Source organism: Trichomycterus rosablanca, chromosome 6 (genome assembly GCF_030014385.1).
Source record: "Trichomycterus rosablanca isolate fTriRos1 chromosome 6, fTriRos1.hap1, whole genome shotgun sequence".
Lineage (NCBI taxonomy): Eukaryota > Metazoa > Chordata > Actinopteri > Siluriformes > Trichomycteridae > Trichomycterus > Trichomycterus rosablanca.
This window is the reverse complement of record NC_085993.1, coordinates 27,998,102-28,015,459: the sequence shown is the minus strand read 5'-3', so window position 1 is coordinate 28,015,459 and position 17,358 is coordinate 27,998,102. Positions and strand designations below refer to the sequence as shown.

The 17,358-nt window shown below is 40.4% G+C and overlaps 1 protein-coding gene across 1 annotated transcript in view; it reads right to left on the bottom strand.

The window, feature by feature from the left end:
- Positions 1-17,358, bottom strand: part of stk11ip (serine/threonine kinase 11 interacting protein) — a 113,446-nt gene that overhangs the window by 13,398 nt on the left and 82,690 nt on the right. Inside the window, exons 15-19 of the mRNA XM_062997640.1 lie at positions 15,112-15,314; positions 11,356-11,466; positions 7,412-7,613; positions 5,966-6,126; positions 4,016-4,295 (exon numbers count right to left, since the gene is read on the bottom strand). Coding sequence (XP_062853710.1) covers positions 4,016-4,295; positions 5,966-6,126; positions 7,412-7,613; positions 11,356-11,466; positions 15,112-15,314 — 957 coding nt within the window. The remainder of the gene's footprint in view (positions 1-4,015; positions 4,296-5,965; positions 6,127-7,411; positions 7,614-11,355; positions 11,467-15,111; positions 15,315-17,358) is intronic.

Below are 17,358 nucleotides of genomic sequence, written 5' to 3'. Positions count from 1 at the left end.
CAATCTGCGGCCGTGTCTTATCCCCTGCTAGTTTTGGGTTCCCACACAGACTTGTAAAGACTTGTTGTATCTTGTAAAGAGAGACAAGCTAGGCAACCCCCATCCTACCCCACAGATACCCTGGACAGTACCAGAGAAAAGGTCCTTCCTTAAACTGTTGATGCAAAGTTGGAATCATATGATTCGCTTTATATTTATCAGATTTTTTCACACCTGTTAGCAATTGCTGTGGCTGAAACACATGAATAAATCAATTCAATAACTAGCAGGGGTTTCCTAACACTTTTGTCCAAATAGTCAGACTAAAATGATAAAGCATGATTTACTCCAGAAAATGTGTTTCTACTGCTCCAGAGTCTGATTATAATGTGCTTTACACCACTACAGTGTATTAGTCAATGCACATCTTAGGCTTGTGTGTAGCTGTTTGGCCATGAAAATCCAATGTAATAATCTCCCAGCAAAAGCTTACTGAGCTGATAATGCGTTTAGAGAAGTTTAAAACTTTGTGACAGAGTTTCTATGGACTATGTACTTTAGCACTCAGCTAAACTCTGAGAATGTCTTATGTGGTGCTGTTCAAACAGTTACAATTACAGGGCAATTTTAGGCCACCACTGCCCATTGTAAAGGTCAAAGATGGTGTGTGTGTGTTTTAAATGATTACTGTAACTTCCACAAACCTCAGCCTGCAAAGGTTAAACAAACATCTTAAAGTACTATGTTTATTTGAAACAAAATCATGACAGTAAAATTTACTCAGTTTCTTGGTAACTATAATATTGAAAAGAAGCCAGACAATGTGTTCTACCATTTCTTAACATGGTTCCTATAATGACAGGGATTTGGGAATACAGTGAAGTCTGTAATTTTCTCTTAAGACAGTCTGCTGTTTGATCATATTTGCTTTTTTGTGTTCTGCAACGTCCCATATTCAACAATCGGTTCTAATCAGAACTAGACCTGACTTTTTGTTGATCCTGCACTGTTTGCTTTTGAGGAATCCCCCATTTCTATAACACCATGGCCACACCAGAAATTTCACATTGGCTTAAAATACAGATGTGACCAAAATATGAATAGAATTTTTCCTAAATGCAATTTCATAAATTCATCCTAAAATTAAGGCGCTCGAGTGGCACAGCAGTCTATTCCGCTAGCCGACCTCTGCTGAGATACGTGTTTAAATCTCAATGATGCCATCAGACAGACAGACATGCACAGACATGATTGGCTATATATGAGGGTGGCTGAAGCCCTCAGATAACCCCATTTGCACCCAGTGTTTCCTGGTAAAACTGGAGCCGCTGTAACCCTGTTTAAGACAAAGCATGGATAAAAATAAAATGAAAATAATAATCCTAAAATTAACGTTAGTATTATTAGAAATTATCTTAAAATGCACTCTTCATGTTGGATCAGATTCCATTTGAAACCATGGAGGTGGTAATGAACTTAAGAACTAGTCAGTGTGGCTGCTCAGGTAGCGCAGCTGTAAGAACACACGCTGGAACCAGAGATGGGATCTCGGCTAAGGCTGAGCGGCCACATGAACAACGATTGGCCTGTTGTTCAGATATGGGCGGGACTAAGCCGGATGGGGGTCTCTCTCTCATAACTAATGCAATTACGACCTCTGCTGGTTGATTGATGTCGCCTGCACAGAGATGAGAAAAGAGTGCTCTCAGGGTGTGTCTCTCCGTACACAGTGCTGAGCTGCACTGCACTCGTCAAAGTGTAGGTGATAAGATGCATACGGCATGCTGCCCACGCTGCCCCCGGAGAGGGCGTGGGTTAGCTTCGTTCTCCTCAATCAGAGCAGGAATCAGCATTGGTGGAGAGGAAGCATGATGCAATCAGGCAAAATTGGACGCACTAAAAGGGAGAAAAAGGGGAACAATGCAGAAACAAAATACAGTGTATCACAAAAGTGAGTACACCCCTCACATTTCTGCAAATATTTTATTATATCTTTTCATGGGACAACACTATAGAAATAAAACTTGGATATAACTTAGAGTAGTCAATGTACAACTTGTATAGTAGTGTAGATTTACTGTCTTCTGAAAATAACTCAACACACAGCCATTAATGTCTAAATGGCTGGCAACATAAGTGAGTACACCCCACAGTCAACATGTCCAAATTGTGCCCAAAGTGTCAATATTTTGTGTGACCACCATTATTATCCAGCACTGCCTTAACCCTCCTGGGCATGGAATTCACCAGAGCTGCACAGGTTGCTACTGGAATCCTCTTCCACTCCTCCATGATGACATCACAGAGCTGGTGGATGTTAGACACCTTGAACTCCTCCACCTTCCACTTGAGGATGCGCCACAGGTGCTCAATTGGGTTTAGTCCATCACCTTTACCTTCAGCTTCCTCAGCAAGGCAGTTGTCATCTTGGAGGTTGTGTTTGGGGTCGTTATCCTGTTGGAAAACTGCCATAAGGCCCAGTTTTCGAAGGGAGGGGATCATGCTCTGTTTCAGAATGTCACAGTACATGTTGGAATTCATGTTTCCCTCAATGAACTGCAGCTCCCCAGTGCCAGCAACACTCATGCAGCCCAAGACCATGATGCTACCACCACCATGCTTGACTGTAGGCAAGATACAGTTGTCTTGGTACTTCTCACCAGGGCGCCGCCACACATGCTGGACACCATCTGAGCCAAACAAGTTTATCTTGGTCTCGTCAGACCACAGGGCATTCCAGTAATCCATGTTCTTGGACTGCTTGTTTTCAGCAAACTGTTTGCGGGCTTTCTTGTGCGTCAGCTTCCTTCTGGGATGACGACCATGCAGACCGAGTTGATGCAGTGTGCGGCGTATGGTCTGAGCACTGACAGGCTGACCTCCCACGTCTTCAACCTCTGCAGCAATGCTGGCAGCACTCATGTGTCTATTTTTTAAAGCCAACCTCTGGATATGACGCCGAACACGTGGACTCAACTTCTTTGGTCGACCCTGGCGAAGCCTGTTCCGAGTGGAACCTGTCCTGGAAAACCGCTGTATGACCTTGGCCACCATGCTGTAGCTCAGTTTCAGGGTGTTAGCAATCTTCTTATAGCCCAGGCCATGTTTGTGGAGAGCAACAATTCTATTTCTCACATCCTCAGAGAGTTTTTTGCCATGAGGTGCCATGTTGAATATCCAGTGGCCAGTATGAGAGAATTGTACCCAAAACACCAAATTTAACAGCCCTGCTCCCCATTTACACCTGGGACCTTGATACATGACACCAGGGAGGGACAACGACACATTTGGGCACAATTTGGACATGTTCACTATGGGGTGTACTCACTTATGTTGCCAGCTATTTAGACATTAATGGCTGTGTGTTGAGTTATTTTCAGAAGACAGTAAATCTACACTGCTATACAAGCTGTACACTGACTACTCTAGGTTATATCCAAGTTTCATGTCTAGTGTTGTCCCATGAAAAGATATAATGAAATATTTGCAGAAATGTGAGGGGTGTACTCACTTTTGTGATACACTGTATATATATAAAAAAAACTATTCAGTGTAAATGTATTAAGTGAGGGGAAAGTAGTATTCAGCCAATTTCATTTTGGTTGTTTCATTTACTTCCACCGCATTCACTTCATATTTACACCCAAAATTAACCTTTTGTATTTTTTTAACATTACCAAACACTTACTTTTAAGCTAGTGTATTACACACGTGATTTCCAGAAAAGTTTAGACATTTTCTAACATGAAATAAAAAAAAATCTGTGCTTTGCTGATTCATTTGAATCTTTATTTAACTGCTAAAAGTAGACAATAAAGATGTTTTTACAGATTAACTTCACTGTACCTTGTAAATATAAACACACATTTAGAATTTGATACCTGCAACACACTCAAAAAAAGTTGTGACAGAAGCCGTATTTAGCACTGTGTCCTTCAGCTTTCCTATTAATGAGATTTATTTTAATTCAGGTCAAGAAGGTCAGAATAGTGACTGTGGCTTAATTCTGACATCCCTGTTGTTCCCCAGTACTCACCATGGTCATATGCTTGTGCATGTTGAGATGAATGGTTCTGAAGCCCCTGAGAGCCACTGTAGGTTTCAGCCAGCTCATCCTTAGATCCTCCCAGCTCGCTGTGTTCCTGGCTGTCAGCCGACTGATAGCTGATCACATGGTCAGGCCAGGTCTCACTGTGATTGGATGTGTTGTTGGATAAGCTGCTGTGGGCCGTGAGGAAGCTGTCTGTGCCTTGTTCTTGCATCGTAGAGACGTCTGAGGACTCTGTACCATTCCGAGTGCTACCATGAGGTTCATCCTGAATAATGGCAAACAAATAATAATAAACGTTCAGGGCATGCAATCACTAATCTACTGTAACTTCTATTTGTAAAATCTTACTAATAAACAATAAGGCCAAAAGTATCAGGACAACCCTCCCTATTATGAAGCTGATGTGGCTCAAACATCCTTAATGCAAACAGAAATCTTTAGAAAATTAAATACATAAAAAAATAACAATCTAACTTTCTAACAATTTGCTAGTGCTATTGGCTGGCTGGGCGTCTACATACAGACATGATTGGCTGTGTCTGAGGGGGGTGGTTGTGGGGGTGGTTGCGTCCTGTCTGGGATATGATGCTGCATTGCACCCAGTGATTCCAGGGAAACTGGACCCAACACGCTCTCGACCAGGATAAAGCAATTATAAAACATCGAAATGAAATTGCTATAATTTACTTATTTTATTTGAAATATATTTAGTAAACACAGCATCTCTCATGATCTGTATATCTTGTTAACAATCCCCCAGATCCCACAGTGTAAAAACATGCCATCCATTTATTTTGGTAAAAGATAAGGTAAAGAAACAGAACAGTGTGGACAACTGTTTGTTTACTGATTTAACAGTTGCTCTGTGCACTGTCATTCCCCTCTATCTAATCAATCAAAGACAAAAGACCCCTATAGGATCCCACCTTCTGACAAGATATTACTTGGGTGGTGGACTATTTTTAGCACTGCAATGACATTACCATGATAGTGTGTGTTGTACCTCAATGTCAATGCTGGGAGAAAAAAATGAGTACCAAGCCATTAACATGTTTGTGTCATTGCATTGCTTAGAATGGTCAACTACCCATGTGTGGGAATCCCTTGCCACTGATGGATGGGGTAGTGGGAAATATCAAAGTGTACAAAACAATAGATGGGCTACAGTCATGTACAGTAATTGTACCCCTGGACGGTGAGGATAAGTGAATAATAGAACATTTACTGGTGACTCAACGTCTGCAAAACAAACTAACCAATCTTTTTAGAAATAAATTGAAAGATAAAGGATTTTCTCTTTTTCTGTTTATTATGTTGTAAGCTAGACGGTTAACAGTTAATTATCAAATATTTGAGATGGGTTATTGGTTAAAAGTTATTGGAAAATTTTGTATCTCTTTAAAACAGTGCACTGAAAAGATTATTTATTTATAAAACATCACGTTAGCATCTATGGCTATTTACATGAAATGCATCTGGTTCTTTCTAAAAATCTATTTACAGTTCATAGTACATAAATAACTATTCAATCATTCCCTCTTGCAGGATGCCAATTCAGAGCTCAATCTGTATATGAATGGTTTAACACCTTCTGCATGTAGGAATTTCAATACTTTCAGGTGCAACTTGTTTGTGTACTAAAAAAGGAATAATTGGACTATATTTGAAATATAATTTAAGTTTATTCTGTTATTTATGTTTATTTTATGAACAAAACCTCCCAAGGGTTAAATAGGATAAGGTTTTAAAAAAAATATTTTCAGCAGTTTATAACCAAATTTTGTAAATATTTCCCCCAGATCTGTATTTACTGTACATGGCAAGATAACGTCCAGCCCTGCAAGATGTACAGTGAACAAAAAAAAGGCAAAAGAAAAGTTTATGGTGATGAATATAACACCATACCAGTAGAGGGTATAATATATAACATCATACCAGTAGAGGGCGAACAGGAGTGTCAACATCATCAAACGTAAAACATCGGTCACCATTCGGGCCAAAGCCACAGGGAACTGGTGTACTGGTGGAGGGAGTCGTTTGGCCAGGCAACTGCACTACATGATCACTACTGCATTCAGGGCAGAAAACAACATCATCTAAAAACAAGAAAACATCACAGGTTAGGAGTCATTTTTTCCCTTTCCTGACTTCACATTAGGCCGATGTTAAACATTTAACATTGATTAGAAAAAGAAGCAAAGATAAATGTTGAAGGTCCTTTTGTCCTCCAAGGAAGTCACAGAAAATTAAAAACTGACTCATCCCTGCTTTTTGACAATGAAAAAAGTTTTTTCCAAAATATTTTTTTTTTTTTAATAAACAGTAATGATTCAGCTGAATAAATAGCCTTAAATGGCATGCACACGTGTCAAAGCACGTTTTAAAAACAGAGTGCTCTCACCGGACCAGATGTCATCTCTAACAAGATTTAAAGTCTGAAAAAACTTTGGAATTTTGGCCTAAGGATGGGTGAAATGAAGACTTATTAGGACAAAACTGAAGTCAGTTTAAATTCTGAGAACTAGTGGTTCAACAATATTCAAACCAAGTACCAATCCTGATCAAACCAAAACCCTTTAGCTTGTTTAGCCTCCCCTGGTTCTTGATTCTTCCTTTGTTCCAAAGTAAATCCTATATAGTGTCATTTTTTATTCTAGCCAACACAAGCAGTATCATAAATGTTTTTATGATCTGTCCACAGGCTAACACCCGCCTTTTCTGACACATGTAAACCATCAATCACTTTTTTACAACTAGTAAATACTGATATAACAAACCAAGTGTGGTTTAATAAATACCAGAATAGAGTCAAATCTTGGCAAATTCAAACATATTGCACTGTTATGAGGAGTTTTATTGTGCTGACTGAGAAGTACTGTGCCAAAATATGTAACAAATATGCAAAAATAGAAGAAATCATAATGGAGTAAATAGATTTTAACAGCAGTGTATATAAAATTGTGAATGCAGGATGATGTGGAAAACTACAGAAGGATGCAGAGGAAGTGTGAAGAACATGCTATCAAAAACCTTCTGTACTTTTTGGTTGGATTTTGAACAAAACAAATGACTGGATGTATTTTGCAGAACCATAATTCAGACTGTACCACAGAACTTAGATCTGAATCTGATAACAGGTTTTAACAAGTCGTTTACTCATTCACCTGCATGAACCATGTCTTTAGGGGTCTAAAAAATGTACTTTTTACTACAGAGTAACACCTCAAAACTCCTCTGTACTTCATTTGAAGTACAAACATGTTGTTATTCCCCTGTGGAATGTGTGGCAAGAACAATGCACTCCAGGGCATGAGGGTGGCAAACAGCAGACAGCAGTAAATTGAGGTGACCAGTCGCGTTGTAAAATTTTGCTCCTCTTACCTGCATTGTGTTCTTTCTCTGTAACCTCTTGATGTCCACGATAGTCGTCTAGTTCAGACAAGGTCCTCATCAGACTTTTAGATAAAGGCCGGGGAAATTCAGCTTGGCATTTCAGACACTGGAGCTGCACAGTTGCTGTTTTTCCCTCAACTGCCTGACGCTCATTGTCTTCTATGACCCTGGAAAGCACCTCAACCAAAGCCTGAAATGATACATACATATAAATAACACCAGACAACAACGTATACATCAACTATGCTTTTGTTTTGTTTACTGCTAATAATTACAGACTGGATTGTACACTCTATAGCTATAAGTAGATAGACCCCTGATCATAAGCTTGTTGGACATTCTTGTGGAAAGGCTTTCTACAAGATTTTAAACGGTGCCTGAGGAAATTTGTGCTCATTTACTGAAAAGAGCTGAAACAAGCAGTCAAGCAGTTAATCCCAAAGCTGTTCAATGGGGTTGAGATAATGACTTAATTCATTTCTTTGTGTATAAAGACATGTAGAAGATCATAGTTTTTTTTTTCCATACTGCTGTCGCCAAGTTGGAGGCATAATAATTTTACATATAGTGGGTTTGATCAACCTGTTGTGAGTTGGTGTGGCATAATGATAAGAGCCACGCAGCTAACTGCAGTGCTTGAGTTCCAGGGGTTCAAATCTTAAAATAGGCTCACAAATACAGAAGGTGCTTGGCATTGTGTGAACCTAGTCATTTAGGGGAGGCATATCATGGGGCAGAACTCAACTCAATTATCATTTGCCATATACTGTATATATTAACTTACAATTCTATATTTTAATATTGTGTTTATTTTGTATCGTCTCTTTAGACACCACTGCGTAAAGTACTGTGCAGCTGTATGTAAACATTTGTTAACTCTGTCAAATTTTTTGCTCATTTTTGAGGTGAAAAGAAGAAAACATCACCATACAGAAAACTGTCAAAAATAACATTTTCTTCAAATGTTAATGCATTTGATGAAATTTAAAAACAGAAAAAGTAACTTAAGCATGCATAAAGCCTGAAAGATCCAAGCCAGTAGAGTAACATCTAGAGGTAGATATTATTTGCTTTTGGTTTTAAGGTATGCTTGGACTATCCTGAATGCACAGCATATTGAGGATCAGATCAGAGAGTTTTATGATGCTTAAGTTTCGGGGAAAAGGTCCAATCCAAAACGTCAGCTTGCAGTCTTTACAGTAGTTCATGGTAAAATATGGGGTATATTTTAGCTCATTGGCCTGTTGTAGTGGCCAGCGTAGCTTCTTGACTGTTCAGATTTGCTTCCAGAATTTGATGATATTTCATAGAATCTATCTATTTCACTGGATGCCACAAAATATGAAAGCATAATTAATTCACCCTATTCTTCAATTTATTTAAATAAATGCTGCTTATTTCTCCCCAATGACAACTACTTGAAGACATCAAGTTCACAAAATGCCTTTGGGGTGCTTGAGTGATGCAGCAACAGTGGTACTACCCCACCACCGATGGGATCCCGAGCTCTTAAGTTTGAATCCCAGCTGAAACATGATTGGCTGAAAAAGGTCAGAGCAGGGCTCCTGGTCACTGCTGCAATTAGGATCTCTGCTGGCTGGTTAAGGCACCTGCATGTGGGATGAAGCGATCAGTGGCAGCACCCATGTTAGAAGGGGTGCGTGACAGCAACAAGAAAAAGATAGGTTCCAATTGGACACAACTAAACTGGGTGAAACAGGGGAACGTAAATGGATAGAAGATTAAAGATGTTGCTACTTGCGAATGGCTTGTATGCTTACAGTGTATCACAAAAGTGAGTACACCCCTCACATTTCTGCAAATATTTCATTATATCTTTTCATGGGACAACACTATAGACATGAAACTTGGATATAACTTAGAGTAGTCAGTGTACAGCTTGTATAGCAGTGTAGATTTACTGTCTTCTGAAAATAACTCAACACACAGCCATTAATGTCTAAATAGCTGGCAACATAAGTGAGTACATCCCACAGTGAACATGTCCAAATTGTGCCCAAATGTGTCGTTGTCCCTCCCTGGTGTCATGTGTCAAGTAAATGTAAATGTAAATGGGGAGCAAGGCTGTTAAATTTGGTGTTTTGGGTACAATTCTCTCATACTGGCCACTGGATATTCAACATGGCACCTCATGGCAAAGAACTCTCTGAGGATGTGAGAAATAGAATTGTTGCTCTCCACAAAGATGGCCTGGGCTATAAGAAGATTGCTAACACCCTGAAACTGAGCTACAGCATGGTGGCCAAGGTCATACAGCGGTTTTCCAGGACAGGTTCCACTCGGAACAGGCTTCGCTAGGGTCGACCAAAGAAGTTGAGTCCACGTGTTCGGCGTCATATCCAGAGGTTGGCTTTAAATAATAGACACATGAGTGCTGCCAGCATTGCTGCAGAGGTTGAAGACGTGGGAGGTCAGCCTGTCAGTGCTCAGACCATACGCCGCACACTGCATCAACTCGGTCTGCATGGTCGTCATCCCAGAAGGAAGCTGACGCACAAGAAAGCCCGCAAACAGTTTGCTGAAGACAAGCAGTCCAAGAACATGGATTACTGGAATGCCCTGTGGTCTGACGAGACCAAGATAAACTTGTTTGGCTCAGATGGTGTCCAGCATGTGTGGCGGCGCCCTGGTGAGAAGTACCAAGACAACTGTATCTTGCCTACAGTCAAGCATGGTGGTGGTAGCATCATGGTCTTGGGCTGCATGAGTGTTGCTGGCACTGGGGAGCTGCAGTTCATTGAGGGAAACATGAATTCCAACATGTACTGTGACATTCTGAAACAGAGCATGATCCCCTCCCTTCGAAAACTGGGCCTGATGGCAGTTTTCCAACAGGATAACGACCCCAAACACAACCTCTAAGATGACAACTGCCTTGCTGAGGAAGCTGAAGGTAAAGGTGATGGACTAAACCCAATTGAGCACCTGTGGCGCGTCCTCAAGTGGAAGGTGGAGGAGTTCAAGGTGTCTAACATCCACCAGCTCCGTGATGTCATCATGGAGGAGTGGAAGAGGATTCCAGTAGCAACCTGTGCAGCTCTGGTGAATTCCATGCCCAGGAGGGTTAAGGCAGTGCTGGATAATAATGGTGGTCACACAAAATATTGACACTTTGGGCACAATTTGGACATGTTCACTGTGGGGTGTACTCACTTATGTTGCCAGCCATTTAGACATTAATGGCTGTGTGTTGAGTTATTTTCAGAAGACAGTAAATCTACACTGCTATACAAGTTGTACACTGACTACTCTAAGTTATATCCAAGTTTTATTTCTATAGTGTTGTCCCATGAAAAGATATAATAAAATATTTGCAGAAATGTGAGGGGTGTACTTACTTTTGTGATACACTGTACTAGCAATCTCATCAGACACACCTACAATAATGATGCATTTCATACTGACTGTTGCTGTGCACAATAGCTATGCATAAGAGCATATGCAGTTATCTACAATACAACAATCCCAAGTGTGCTGAAATCTCATTCAGTATAATTTGACATCCTCACGAGTGGTAAAGCATCAAACATTATTTTTCAACAGCAACAATTTAATTATTTTACCTCATGCCACAAAGTAAAGCTATGCCTCAATCATTATAATCCTGATCCTTTTAAGTACTCATTTTGTCAGGAGAAGCATTAAGACACTGACTGTATCTCTATTATTTGAATTTAGCCTACTTGGTTAGTCATAACCTATAAAGTCATGGACTTTCCCACTTTTTGAGGAGATTAGTGAGAAGACTGGTACAGTAATCTGCTGGAGATGAAAGCATGACTGAGTGTTTATGACTACATCACAAAAAGAACTAGCTTTATTGTGGCTTATAGAGCTGCTATACAACATGTCCAGACTGTATTAAACTATGACAGGAATGTGATAACTGATGTGTAAAAATTATTTGTTACCTGTAGGGCTTCCTGTGGGTCATCGTCCAGCATGATGTATCTTCGTTTACGTCGTTCCTGGCTAATGTAATTAAAGTGCAGCTCCAGAACTGGATGTGACGTCTCCTTCTCCTGTTAAAGAAAAAAAATATATATAACCTTTAATTCCATGCTTGCAAATGTACAAGATGCAGTAAGGTCCAGAGATTTGAATATACACCAATCAGCCATAACATTAAAACCACCTCCTTGTTTCTACACTCACTGTCCATTTTATCAGCTCCTTACTATATAGAAGCACTTTAAAGTTCTACAATTACTGACTGTAGTCCATCTGTTTTCTCTGCATGCTTTGTTAGCCCCCTTTCATGCTGTTCTTCAATAATCAGGACTCTCCCAGGACCACTACAGGGTAGGTATTATTTGGGTGGTGGGTCATTCTCAGCATTGCACTGACACTGACATGGTGGTGGTGTGTTAGTGTGTGTTGTGCTGGTATGAGTGAATCAGACACAGCAGCACTGATGTCGCTACTGGATTGAGAATAGTCCACCAACCAAATTATCCAGCCAACAGCACCCTGTGGGCAGGGTCCTGTGACCACTGATGAAGGTCTAGAAGATGACCAACTCAAACAGCAGCAATAGATAAGCGATCGTCTCTGACTTTACGTCTACAAGGTGGACCAACTAGGTAGGAGTGTCTAATAGAGTGGACAGTGAGTGGACACAGTATTTAAAAATTCCATCAGCATTGCTGTGTCTGATTCACTCATACCAGCACAACACACACTAACACACCACCACCATGTCAATGTCACTGCAGTGCTGAGAATGATCCACCACCCAAATAATACCTGCTCTGTGGTTGTCCTGTGGGGGTCCTGACAACTGAAAAACAGGGTGAAAGCAGGCTAAAACAGTATGTAGAGAAACATATGGACTACAGTCAGTAATTGTAGAACTACAAAGTGAGTGTAGAAACAAGGAGGTGGTTTTAATGTTATGGCTGATCAGTGTATATACCAATACATATAAATCATTATTTATTTGTTTGTGAAATCCTGCCATAAAATTTACTATAGCTGCACATTATTATCTTGTTACTACGCCATACATTAAATTCCAATAATTACTACCAACACACGGACATAAATGTCGTGCTATGCAAATTTTCTTACTGTAACTCCCTCTGTTGATGCAGATACCACCCTGACCCAGAACAATAAGAATAAGAGAACAGAATATTATGTGCCCCCTCAACCACCACCAGTCAGACACAGCCTATTATGTCTGTGTATGTGACAGGCCGGCGATAGCACAGCTGTTAATCATCTCTAAACGTTCTTTGAATTGAGGTTGACCAGACAAAACATAAAATATCTTGGTTTCATATTGTCTGGTTAGGTTTAAACTTTTAGATAGATAGATGGATGAATGGATGGATATACAGTGGGGGAAATAAGTATTTGATCCCCTGCTGATTTTGTAAGTTTACCCCCTTACAAAGACTTGAACAGTCTATAATTTTTATGGAAGGTTTATTTTAACAGAGAGAGACAGAATATCAACAAAAAATCCAGAAAAAAAACATTAAATAAAAGTTATAAATTAATTTGTATTTAATTAAGGGAAATAAGTATTTGATCCCCTACCAACCAGCAAGAATTCTGACCCCCACAGACCGGTTATGTGCACAAAAGGCACACAAATTAGTCCTGTCCCTGTATAAAAGACTCCTGTCACAGAATCAGTTTCTTCCATTTAAATCTCTCGACCACCATGGGCAAGACCAAAGAGCTATCAAAGGACGTCAGGGACAAGATTGTAGACCTGCACAAGGCTGGAATGGGCTACAAGACCATCAGCAAGAAGCTTGGTGAGAAAGAGACCACTGTTGGTGCGATAATTCGAAAATGGAAGAAATACAAGATCACAGTCAATCACCCTCACTCTGGAGCTCCATGCAAGATCTCACCTGGTGGGGTAAGAATGATTCTGAAAAAGGTGAGGTCAGTCCAGAATTACACGGGAGGAGCTTGTCAATGATCTCAAGGGAGCTGGGAGCACAGTCACCAAGAAAACCATTAGTAACACACTTCGCCGTAATGGATCGAGATCCTGCAGTGCCCGCAAAGTCCCTTTGCTCAAGAAGGCTCATGTACAGGCCCGTCTGAAGTTTGCCAATGAACACCTGAATGATTCAGAGAAAGCTTGGGAGAATGTGATATGGTCAGATGAGACCAAAATTGAGCTCTTTGGCATCAACTCCACTCGCCGTGTTTGGAGGCAGAGAAATGCCCGGTGGGGATGGTGTTCTTGGGGTCATATCCAGCATTTCTCTGCTCCCAGCTCCCTTGAGATCATTGACAAGCTCCTCCCGTGTAATTCTGGACTGACCTCACCTTTCTCAGAATCATTCTTACCCCACCAGGTGAGATCTTGCATGGAGCTCCAGAGTGAGGGTGATTGACTGTGATCTTGTAATTCTTCCATTTTCGAATTAACGCACCAACAGTGGTCTCTTTCTCACCAAGCTTCTTGCTGATGGTCTTGTAGCCCATTCCAGCCTTGTGCAGGTCTACAATCTTGTCCCTGACATCCTTTGATAGCTCTTTGGTCTTGTCCATGGTGGTCGAGAGATTTGAATGGAGGAACTGATTCTGTGACAGGAGTCTTTTATACAGGGACAGGACTAATTTGTGTGCCTTTTGTGCACATAACCGGTCTGTGGGGGTCAGAATTCTTGCTGGTTGGTAGGGGATCAAATACTTATTTCCCTTATTTAAATACAAATTAATTTATAACTTTTATTTAATGTTTTTTTTCTGGATTTTTTGTTGATATTCTGTCTCTCTCTGTTAAAATAAACCTTCCATAAAAATTATAGACTGTTCAAGTCTTTGTAAGGGGGTAAACTTACAAAATGAGCAGGGGATCAAATACTTATTTCCCCCACTGTATGGATGGATATACTTATGGATTGATATATGGATGGGTGAATACATGGATGGATGGATGGATGAATAGATAGATAGATAGATAGATAGATAGATAGATAGATAGATAGATAGATAGATAGATAGATACTTTCAACTACAGCAAATGTACGTTTATCCTGCTCATTTTCCCCCTGTGATTAATTAGTTCAAGGCACTTATTTCCAAAATGCTTCTATTCTTTTGCTGAAATTAGGTGTTGACTTTTAGGGTTAAGGCTGCATGAAACATAACCATGTAGGGGTTATGCTTTGCCTTTGTAGTCAGCACATTAGAAGTTCAAGGTGAAGCTTTGTTTGTTTTGGTATTATTATAGTTTACCATGATTAAATGAAACTTGAAAGAACTTAAAAACGTTTGTAGTCTGGGATAAAACTGTAAATGTCTGAAGTGTATTTTAAATGGTTCAGGCATGCATCTGAAGCAGGGTCAAAATAATTTTTTTGTATTTGGAAGCAGACCTCCAAACAATCTCTGATCTATTCTTTTAGTCTGAACTCAGGTGCAACTTTTGCTTTCTCATCCACCTAAACCAACCTACCTAGGAGAAAATACACATTATGATTTCATTTATACAGACTAGATTATGCAGGTGTGACGTGTACAAAAATATTCTGGTACTGAATTTAGACTTTTTATCAAATTAAAATGAATCACAGAAGATAGATAGTAAAGAGCAATTAAACACCGTGATGAAATAAATACTGACAAATTCATAAAGCTGAGAATTATGACAATGAAGGGGACACATCTTGTATTCAGATGGCATCTGATCTGACCTTTGCTTTCACAGTGGCTTGGGAGGCAGTCACCTGCCTCAGGCTCTCCAGCTCAAGTCGGCTTTTCGCTCGGCCCTGGTGCATGTCCACCTCCAGAATATTAGTCTGATTGACTCTTAGAAAGAAGGGCTCTGAACCCTTCCTCCCATCAGGCTCCTCGTTCTCAGAGAGCATTCCCACCAGCATGGGCCTGCACAGGTCCACTGCAGAAACACAAACAGGATAGAGAAATGCAATACTGCCATCTAAAGCTCAACATGTGATTTTCACTAATTTGCTTTGGGTGAACTTAAGAAATGTAGGCTTAATGGTACAGAGTAAGAAAATGCACATAAACTATATGACCAAAGGAATGTGCACACCCTTCCTAATAACTCAGTTCAGGTGTCTTAGTCAAAACTCTTATATACAATAATTGACATGCCTTTAACTTTGTGGCAACAAAAACAAAAAGTTAAAAGTGATTTTAATTTTGTGACCCTTTCCAGTATGACTGTACCCATATGCACAAAGCAAGTACTGTAAAGTTTGGGGAGTTTGGTGTAGAGAAATGCCAGTGACCAGCTGCCCTAATTCTTTTAGCCATAAAGTTTGTCTTGGTTGCATTTTAGGCCAAATGAGTATACACAGTATATGTGTATAAACAATACAAACTGCTTTCTGCAGTCTGTCATCGGACATTGATACAATTAATTCACATGATGCAATCATTTTCAAAATGAACATCTGGATTAGGGCTTCAGTGAGTCCGAAACACTGGACACAAGACAAACACACCATGGACAAAACACCAAAAATTTACTCACTTTCTTACTTAGATCAATTTAAAGTAGCCAATTTACCCACATGCATTCCAAAAGCCTCCTTGACCAAATGGGCAAAAAATTCCTACAGGTATTTGTCAAAAATTAGGTGGCAGAGGTTTGGTGGGTAGCACTGTCACCTAACGAAGGTCCTGGGTTTTTGTGTGGTGTTTGCATGTTCTTCCTGTGTCTGTGTGGGTTTCCTTCAGGAGCTCTGGTTTCCTCCCACAGCCCAAAAGACATGCAGTCAGGTTAATTAGTATGAATGTGTGAGTGTGTGTGTTTTACACTGTGATGGGTTAGCGACCTGTCCTGGGTATTTTCTACCTTTCACCTGCTTAATTGTACCCAATGCAACCATGAATAGGATAAAGTGGTGACAAAACAGACAGGGAATGAATAAAAAGCCAAAGATCTTTTGAAAAACCTTCCCATAAACCATGACAAAAGTCGGCCTTTTGCACACTTTACTAATGTCTGCATGTTCCTTTTAGTCTTTAGCACAGAGAACTCAATGTCAATTTTTCTTGAAAACCAGTCCAAATGTGGACTCATATAACCACAAAACAGGTTTCCACTATCTTTTGGTCTACCTGAGGTTAATTCTTCATGCAGTGGCAGACTTGTGTTGAGGGACTATGGTTTCCTGAAGTACTCTCAAGCCTATGTGGCTATATATGAAAACATTGGTTTTTCATGCTAAGCCATCGGAGGGCTCCAAACTCACACATTCAATAGTGGTTTCCGGCCTTGAACTACATGGACTGAGATTTTTTTAGCTTCCTTTTTACAATATTTGGTATAGTAGATGGTGAAAGTCTTAAATTTTTTGCAAACTCGTGTTGAGTAATGTTTTTTTTTTTTATGCATTTTTCTCCCCATTTTTTCTCCCGACAGACTCCAGATTTGCATCCAAGGAGAGTACACCGCCGCCCACGCCTTCTTTACATGTGTACAGCCCTCCTCTTCTCGTCCGTGCTTCCTGCATGGGCGTCTCTTCTGCCAGTCAGGGTCCTTACACAGCGTATGAAAACCCACCCACCCATAGTCCGGTCCCCACCCTGGCCGATTAGTATCTGCTGCAGGCACTGCCAATTATGCCCGCCAGATGGCGCCCAGCTGACCGGTGGCAACAGCAAGCCTCAAACCTGGGAGTTCAGAAACTCGGTGCTGGTGCATGAGCGGAATATCACGCTGCGCCACCTGGGCGCCGTGTAGAATAATGTTCTTTTTAAACTGATTCTCTCATGAAGACTGGCACAAAGTGGTGAGCCAAAGTGGTGAGACATGCATCTTTGCTTGCGAAGACTGAGCCGTTAATTGATTTTCATTATTTAAACCCAATTATGACAGACTCCCAACCTGTGTGAATTGTGTCAAGCTTACAAAATACAATCAAGTCAGCCAAAAAAAATGTGTCAGTTAAATGAAGGTAAAAACACAG